General features: G+C 33.0%; 1 protein-coding gene across 1 annotated transcript; it reads right to left on the bottom strand.

Moving 5' to 3' along the window:
* On the bottom strand, positions 1-9,424 carry LOC106158828 (uncharacterized). Its single transcript, XM_087005909.1, has 5 exons — positions 9,178-9,424; positions 2,956-3,027; positions 2,373-2,424; positions 1,254-1,290; positions 1-1,080 (listed from the first exon to the last, which is right to left on the bottom strand). Exons 1-5 carry the CDS (start codon positions 9,382-9,384, stop codon positions 993-995), a joined length of 456 nt encoding a protein of 151 aa, XP_086862035.1. The 5' UTR covers positions 9,385-9,424; the 3' UTR covers positions 1-992.
* Between the last annotated feature and the right edge of the window lie 590 nt (positions 9,425-10,014).

Below are 10,014 nucleotides of genomic sequence, written 5' to 3'. Positions count from 1 at the left end.
TAAATAGATAATGAAAAGTTTATTTCAAATCAACAGCACAAACAAAACACTAATTTTGTTTATTTGTACAACTACAAAAGTAGAAAAGAGAACCAGCAACTCTGACATAAAGTCAGAATGGAATGTAAAGGAACAATACAATTTAAGCTCTAATTAATCTTTATCTCTAAGAAAGACAAATCAGCAAAGGCTTTCTGTAGTGGACCTTTGTGTCGACTGCTCTGCATAAAATAAAAATATAAAAAAAAACAACAACTCATTTTCTACTAGCAAGAAATCAGTTAACTTACTGAAGCATGTTAGAGCGTTCACACTAAAAATCAAACAGTGCCAATTTTTATCAACACTGACATATTACTAGTGGCATTTGGGAAGCAAATTACTAGCAAAAGCTTCATCAGCACAGCTAACATTATGTAATTGAACGTTTGTTGATGAACAGATGTCCACGATGACGTATCTGATGCAACTTTAAATAACATTTCTAACAGCTGCATACAACTGTTACAATTCCCACAATCAATATCTCAGAAATAATATGCACAGATATAATTTTCAATGTTACCTATGATGTAATGTAATGTAGAAACTGTAAAATGTTAGATCTGAAAATGAAGTCACTCTTCAGCATTCAAATATTAATGGCTTTAGATTTTAATATTTCAGAATCCATGCACCTTACAAAAGATCCTATTGTTAGTAATGTTTGTATCTGACATTTCGTTAATTATCTGAATTATATAAAGCACTCACATACAAAGATTCAAGCTATTTTTAGCACTGCTGATGTTAGTGTTTGTTGATTTTCTCCATGAATATGAATAGTGATGACTGTCTGTCACATTAAAAAAACATTAGGTCTGTTAAATGGTACAGAATCAAGAATATCATTTATCAAAGTGAGGCATGAATAACAATAAACATTTAATTTGTTCTGTTTGCTAGAATATTACACAAATTAAAATTAATCATATCCTATCATATCCATAAGCTTATAATTCATCTTTTTTCCTATCTATCCATTCTTTGACTCCATCTATATCTTTGTTGATTTCCTCTGGATCATGGTGAGGAAGAGCACTGGAATAGAAAATAATGTGTTACCTCTTCTGACTTTGCTTTTTAATAATTTGTAACAAAATCTGACATTATTCAATATTCAAGGGTTCTTCCACTTCTTTTTTTATTGTATTTGTATGTTTTTCCCATCTTTCGTGACTTTGCACAAAACATGATAGGCTTATCATACTTACTTTACCAGAGCTGCAGTTACTCGATCTATGATGCCTCCTGAAATAAAATGATAGGAAATCAAATAATAGCTTGGCAGTTACCACCTATAAATGATCATTCTTGGAAACAAACAAAGAGAAAGCATAAGGTTCTTTTTATTATCGTATTCTTATTAACTTTAAAGGCAAGTTTTACTAGAAATTGCATCATGATCCCCACACCACCAATAATAGGTTTTCTCATGTTCACATTGCACAACCCTCTTGACAGGATATAGGAAGGCTCACAATATAGGCTTAATCACATTTCGTGTGATTAACTCGTTCTCGAGTTCAATAAGCACTTTAGACTGAAGTAATATTAAATCATGGACCAGTGTTACTGCATTTGCAGCAAACTTATGCAACATTCAAGGCTTGCTGGCAATCATTATTGCATTTGAATACTATGCAACAATGCATGTTATCTAAGAATTTGAAGCAATATTATATTGATAATGCTCTGAACATCTGTACAGAGCACCCGCAATTGATAGAAATCTATAACTATCTTCTGCTGTTTCATTCTGGGGAAGTACAGACAATGACAAAGAAAACTGAAATGCATTACCCAGAAATGCATCATCCAAACGGCTGGCCAATGTCCCTAGATAACTTAAACTGAAAATTAGTCTCAACATCTTAGCCTCTTTAGACCCTACATAAATCAGTAGTACTCTACTTACACAAAATTTTGTACCAGTTCTACATGAAAAAGGATATGAAGCCAATGGCACTTTATTTAAGGGAACTAATATGGATTTGCCCAAACTGAAGGATACCCAAAATTTGGGTATAAAAGTTAAGACTAATTTACGGTATTCTTTAGTAAAGTAATACCTAACCCACCCACCCCAAACACCCACCCACCCCAGGGCCATAGCCTGGGGGGGGGGGGGTCCAAGAACTGCCCTTTTTGCCTTGAAAAGGTCCACTCTGAGTTAAATTTGATCAAGGTACATGAAAGTTTCCTGCTAAAAGATACACTTATTTTTTTAAAGAAAAAGAGCCCCCCCCCCCCCCCCCCCCAACCCAATAAGGCAGATCCTAGTCCATACAATGTAACATACTGTTGATTTTAAGCACTACTAGTTACATTACCTGGCTGGCAAATAGAGTCACACACTTTACACAGGTGACAGAACTTGCAATACTGAAATAGAAAATTGTACTCTAAATCAACAGCAATGTAACAGAAAGGGTACACCATACATGTTAAGCCTGGTAGGGTCAAATAAATAGCAAAAAATCATTAGATTTGTTCATCTGCCTAAAATACATACATAATGCAGATAAAGCCCAATGTAATACAAGGGACACAAGTTAAACTAGGGTCTAATAAATAGCAAAATTCACAGCTTTATCCATTTATTCTATAGTTGAGATAGAAGCGGGCAGGACTACAGAAGTAGATTTGCTCCGCATGGTTAGCTTATAATAACACAATGTACTGAATTAGTATGGCATTATGCCTTCACAACTGGAGTGTAAATCCACTTTTTCACACAGGTACACAAACAGTCACAGTCAAAAATAAATAAAAGAGAAGAAACTCTCGAGAATAGAGGACTTCATGATACTGTAGGTGTACAATATTCAACTCGTGCTTATTACTAATACTTATATATAATGTTCAAATTCAATGACTGAGAAATTTTTCAATTTTCAAAACAATTGTGTTTACCTTGCACATGTGACAGTTTGGTTGACTGGGGCTCGTTTCACAGGGGCAATCTTCATCGCACAGCTTACAAAACTGAAATGTAATCAGCAAAGCTTAATTTTCAGTGCTCAAACCGATCAAAAATTTATAAGGACATATAAAGCAAAAGATGGGGTCATCAGTGGGTCTGATTCACTGCCAAAGAGGGTGCCTTTTTAAGCTGGTATTATGACCAGTATGGGTCTAAAATGGTGTCTTTTATTTAGTAATGTACAACAACATTCATATAGACCTTACATCCTATCTTTAAAAAAGTAGATATTCATTTTTTCCAATAAGCTTGACTATTATGATGACTTTGACAGTCTTTCTAGGAAAATATTTGTTCAAAAGTGCTTATTAATTATTTTTCACTATAGATTTCCTGTAATAATACACATATCTTGGTAAGACCTATCATATTTCGTCAGGATTCTCGTGATTTGTGGATTACTCTCCTAATCTTTCCTTTCAATCCAAAATTTAGCCTTGTTATCAATTTTCTTGAGTTTGTTACCTGAAACTTATTACTTGTTATTTTGTCACAAATTTTCAGGAATCTGTTTCATGGTGTTACCCTAATAAAGCTATATTTAAATCACATGCCCTTGAACGCATGAAAACTAATAAATTTGCAGTATATTCATTCTTGAAATGACATAACAAATAAAGAAGCATAAGGGCTCATTCACATAGACACCATTGGTCTATAAAGCTCGATCCAACTCTGCAGGGACTCTCGTCGAGTGCAATCAGCTTAACTGAATGACACCCCTCTTCTTGGCAGTGAGTAGAATACAGATTGGTTGGTGATTTTAAGAGTACGTTAGAAACAAGAGGAGGCGTGTCATTTAGTTAAGCTTACTGCACTCAGCAAGATTCCCTGCAGAGTTAAATCAATCTACGTAGACTAATGGTATCCATAGAAATTAGCCCTAAGGTTGATGGAATGGCCACCTACAATAAAACAGTAAGCATGGAATATGGTGTGACTGTAAAATAATATGGAACTGAGAATCCTACATAAACATGTTTTAATATGCCTTTTAAAAAAGACACAGATTCCATTGAATTGTTATATATGGGTGATTTGATTGTCTCTGGTTTAACTGCATTATTTCCTTGTATTTCAAGCTGTTTATCAGAGAGAATTATTAATGGATCTAGAAATAGCCCACAGCAAGCCTTTTTTTTTACAAGTGTGTACATGCGTATGCGTGTACGTGTTGGGGAGGTGTAGGCTTAGAGCACAGATGTTGTATAACACAATTCGCCCGTTATGGTATTCCCAGCATTGACTGGTATGCACCTAAGATAGTTCAACCACTTTGATTGACTATGTATATATTCTGCATATAATTACAATGTATTGGAACATGTAACTACCTGGCAACCATTTATCTCTTACTAGGTCCATGTTACAACACACAAGTATTACCAATTGGGATATACTTCCAAAAAAGGGTTTTCATGGTTTCCGAGATATCCAGATCCAAAATATGGTAAAATGTTAACAAGGACTTCATATGCTATACTGCATCCTTAAACAAGACCGTTTTAAAAATGTAAAATAATATGTAAAATAACCCAATCAAATTGGCTTTTTAAGTCAAGCTGTATGTTAGTTCTACACAGTATTCTGAGAGTAGTCTGAGAATAATAATAAACATGACTTTCCTTTTAATGTGTTTATGATGACTATGAACAAAATTATTTTCTGGCAATTTTGATACAATATTTATTAGCAAACAGCATAATCACCACAGATTTTAATTTTGCACTACAGTAAGCATGGACATTCAATAAATCAAAAATACTGGTTTCCAGGCCCATAGGAGTTCATATCCACACCTTGGTAATGCTATAATTGTGTGAAAAAAAAAAAAAACAAAAAAAAAACACATAATTAAAAAAAATACGGTTCAATAAAGCTATTAAACTTGAGTATTATAAGGCACACACACAGTTATCCATTTATTGCATTAACAATGACCGTCCACAAAGCAGGGTTTTTGTCAATTTTCCTACAATATTTATTATTTAAACAGTATCATCATCACCAATTCTTCATTATGTACAACTATTAATGTGGACATTCAAGAAATGTACCTTCCACAGGGCTTCTGGCCAAGAGAAGTTCAAAGTTCAACCTTGAAAATGCCAATGCGTAAAAAATTAACAGAGTCCAATACAGTTGACACTTGACTTTAAAGGGATAATAACTCTTCGTATGAGATCTATATTTCATAATAAATACATTGTAAACAACTCTAGAAAAATATATATTCTTTTTTGCCACAAAAATGGCAGTTGTACCAATAAAACTGAAATATATGCTTGCCATTGGACCATGTGACCTCCATAGATGACTATACTCTGTAATTATCTCTAAAGAGATTATTACAAAAAAAAACTTTTTAGAAAAAAAAAACAGGGACTAACTTTGAATGTAGAAATGGATTTATTAACCATTGGTAAGTATGGGAAAATTGCTGTTTACCCCAGGAAAATTTTTTTTTTTTTTTTTTTTTTTTTTTTTTTGCCAAAATGAACAGTTGTTATCCCTTTAAAATCTGTATTCAAGTGCTATGTAAATAACTCCAGTAGGTTTGAGGATACTGTGGTAAGTACACAGTAATCCCTTCATTGCCCAAAATAGGTTTTTGTTAATTTTTATGCAATACCACAGAATGTTTAACAGCATTATTACCACCACTTTTTAATTATGTTAGTGGTAATGTGGATATTCACAAAATGGAACCGGTGCAGGGCATCAAAGTTCCAACGTCAAAACTTGAAAATTCCAATGTGTAACTAAAAAATCAAGAATGTATTGCATTTAGTCTAGTAAATATACTCTGGAAATATGAATAACAAGCCACATGGTTAAAATGCTGACGGATGCAGGTGATGGCTGCATAGTGACATAAAATTTACAAAGGAATCATCTTTTGGATGCCAATGAATAATATATGACTGGTCATATAATATTTCAAACAAATATCACAGTGACTATAATCATCAGGATCCTTTTTCACAAAAACACGTTTAAACAAACAAAAAAAAAAGATACGATTAAAAAAACCTACATGTATAAGGTTGTTGAGTTTAACTTTGTTAGGGTTGTTCCAGATAACAAAGAACAGAAATTATCATAGTGTCAATGTCTCAATACATGTTTGCACACAACAACCAGCAGATGTGGTGAAGAAATAACATGTAGCAGAGGCAGCAGATGTTCCCAAGCTTTCACTGTACCACCCACACCCCTACTGCTTATGACTGCGGAATACAGTTTCCTTACTTCTTATAAAAAGCAGCCCTGGTGCACCATGAATAAAAGATGTGTGAAAACTTTTTTTTTTTTTTTTTTTTTTTTTTTGCATTTCATTTGAAAAGCAGCCTTGGTGCAACATTAATAAATGATGTGTCAATACTCAACTCCAATCATTTCAATCTTGGTATTTAGGTAGCATGCCATTTTAAATATTGATAGAATAATTTTGATACTGATGACTGATAGTTTACCTTTGTGTTAATCCATGTTTCATTAGCTCAGAAGCAAGAATTAAACAAATAAGATGGAAAGAGCAGAAAAAAGCATCACTTTGTTAAAAGACTGGGTGCAGACTATTCACAACCTGTTTATTACAAAATAATTATTCAACCAAGATTATTAATTGTTGATCATTTTTCCATTGTATTCATACTATTGAGTCCATTACCCTAATTGGTAAAAAAAATCAGTTATTACCTCATCAGCAAGGCTTTCTACAAAACTGTAATTACAAGTCATCCAAATGGGCAAGATCTAACAGTTATGCAATTTCCATTATTTTCCATTTCATTTGCTTATTAACCTTTTATCTATCTTTAATTATCTTATTTTATTTAAATAATTCTCATCTTATTTTGTTTTAATTACTCTTATCTGATTGCATTAATTTTAATTTCAATTATATTCATCTTTATAGATCAATTTGCAGTTTCGTTACCTAACTTTGTGATTTTCCTTGTAATTTTATCCAAATGATCAAATGAGGTACAATGCTCTTGACAAGTGTAGTCCTGCACTAACAATGCTAAGGCCTTTCTATATTTTTGTTGGACAACCACCCATGGCCTATCTATTGTTTAAAGAAATTTGACACTTTTACAGTATCCCCCTCCACGATATAACCCTGTGATATTCAATATCATTTCTATATTTAGTTGTATGGTGACTTAGAACAATGTCTCCATTACTGAAATAAAATAGTTTGGCAATTCATTTACTAATTTGATGTTTTTTTTAATTTGAAACTTTATGCCTGCCAAATATTATGAGAGCTAAGGCTATTGCTGGTGTGACATTTTGCTGTAATTGCATTGGTAAAGTTCTAAAAATAAAAATAAGGAAATTTCAAAACAAATGTATTTAAATGGCAGAGATATGGATCAAAGTCGCCACATTACTTGAATGTATATGTGAACTGATCATCAATGGAACGTGGATACCAGTAATGCATATAAACCACTTCTTCTAGTTTCTTAAAAAACTAAAATAAGTATAATCACTTGATTAAATGGCCATAAAAGAGATTAAAACAGACACTTTTTGAAATTTTTGGTCATAAATTTGACCTACTTATTTGACTTTCTTACCTGCCCCATCCATATAGAGAATAGCAAGCAAGTAGAAAAATCCCTTCAAATATCCTTTTTCAGGTATTATGAAACTATGCCTTTCAGTATTTATACTATCTGAAACTATGTGGTAACATTTGGTGGACTTTTGTAGCAAAAAAAAATGAGTTCATATGCATCTTTAATTTTGAACAGTATTAAAAATTAGAGAGTCACAGTGTAGGGGGGGGATACTGCAAAAGTATCAGAAATTTAATACAGTTGAAAGGGCAATAATAATGTACATTGGTCATAATTTCCCACATGTGGTTGTAGTTGATTATATAGTCATTCAGTGTTAAAAATGGCACCCTAAAATCCAGTAATGCTAAATACTTTTAAAAATGCTTTGCATTTTTCTGGATTTTTTCTCAAATAAGTTAAACTGTATACAGGATCATGTTGAATGATTTTAACTAGGTAAGTTCAATTGATATGGCACAAAGAAGCCCAGAACATCTAAATGACTTTTTATATGATAAGAGGCCATTTCTGTTACATGCGTTTTATAGATAACATCAATATCTTTTCTTTACAAACTGAACCTTTTAAAATTAAAAAAAAACCTTTTCAGCGATAAAAAAAAACCTTTTCAGCATTTTGGGGCAAAAATTTCATGATATTGGTCAACACAATGGAAGTTACTAGAAATTGTAGAATTTGGGTGCAGATCTTAAGTTTGCAATTAACACTCACAGATATTAGCAGGTCCATATGCATGAAGATTAAAAGGAAGTACAGGCCAAATTTGCCAAGTTGATGTGTCACACCATTTGTCCAGAGCAGAAATACATTAACTAAGGTTAGTTGGCAGTTGTTTAACTTGCACTTTGACCACAATGTCCCTAAATTGCGCAATACACTACAAAACAGTGCAACACATTGCAATACACTGGAAAAAATGAGCGCAGTTGCAATTAAATAAAGGAAATGGTTATTCCCAACAAAAGGGGTGATACAAAAGCGAATATTTTACTAGGTAATTAATAATATCACTGATATACCTCGACTAATTGCCGAGACTTGACTTTCGTTGGGTCATCAGCGATGTTGGAAAGTGGCTCTTCTAGGCAATGTTGACACTATTCTTTGTTTACATGGGACTGGACTTGTTTTATCAAGTGGATTGTACCATGCTGCGCTGTATTGTTGTGTATTGTGCAATTTAGGAACACCCCTTTGACCATGAAGAAATTTCTTTAAAATTCTTGTATCATCTATTTTCAATTCAACAAACCACCTTCAATTTTACTCGAGGTCTTTGCTTTCATGTTTTAGCAAAACCAGTACATATCAGAAACTGGAAGAAAGGAGTGCTAACACAGGACTTTCGTGCTACCTTAGAGACTAGACCAGTACTAGTAGTGAATTCCCCTCCCCCACCCTCCACATTTTTTTTTTTTTTTGGGGGGGGGGGGGTCGAAATCAAAACTTAAGATAAAAATGTAAAAGTCGCTAAAGACATTTTTGAATGACCATTAGCCTTTTTTAACACCAGTTTTATTAATTACCCTACCAACATTTTGAGTCTGCCCCTACCTTGCAATAATCGCAATAATTGCATAGAGACCCTTTGGCATATTTTAATTTTTCTTCGTCGACTTTGACATTCTCTGCCTCCTTAGATTGTGCTTCATCTTCTTTTTTATCGTCCTTCGCCAGTCCGACGACGAAAAATGTTGAAAGTATGAAAATTATTAATAAAAATGTACTTTTGTTTGAGCATGCTTTATTTTTTACCGCCATCTTGAAAGAATCCGGATGTGCACAATCGAGTCTTTTTAGTCACAAGAGCATGCAAGAAAAGATTGTTTCCGACACTCTTTCCAAGAACCGAAAAAGGCAATATAATTATATAACTATAAATTTTATAAACTACAATAAAAAAAATTTTGTCAATAATAATCGCTCCTTTTGAGTATAACAGTAGGTGACAGAGTGAATGAAGGATGTGGGGAAGGAACAAACGACAACAACGAACGAATGCTGAAAATAATCAGGATGGATGAATGAATAAATAAATGTATGAGTGGATGGATGTATGATAAATGACAAGAGATCCCAGCATGATAAGACAGACAATCTGAAAATATAAATAAATAAATAAATAAATAAATAAATAAATAAATAAATAAATAGACTCAAAAAGATTATGCAGTTTTTAAAAAGGAATTTGCAATCGGTCTTATTCAAACACACCATCCCTTACAAAAAAGGGTGTGTGTGAAAATACCATCCCCCCTTTTTTTTTACAAACTTCAATTGTTATTTGCCTTCTGCATGCAGCCTATCAATGGGGGTCAAGCCAAAATTTACCCTAGGCCAGCATAAAAAGAAAACAGCATTTCAATTTTTTAAATAGATAGGCCCTAATAG

The sequence above is a fragment of the Lingula anatina genome, chromosome 2 (genome assembly GCF_051362555.1).
Source record: "Lingula anatina isolate TDL-2025a chromosome 2, LinAna3.0, whole genome shotgun sequence".
Taxonomy (NCBI): domain Eukaryota; kingdom Metazoa; phylum Brachiopoda; class Lingulata; order Lingulida; family Lingulidae; genus Lingula; species Lingula anatina.
Note: the sequence above shows the minus strand (reverse complement) of the source record. Positions and strands in the feature narration are given on the sequence as shown.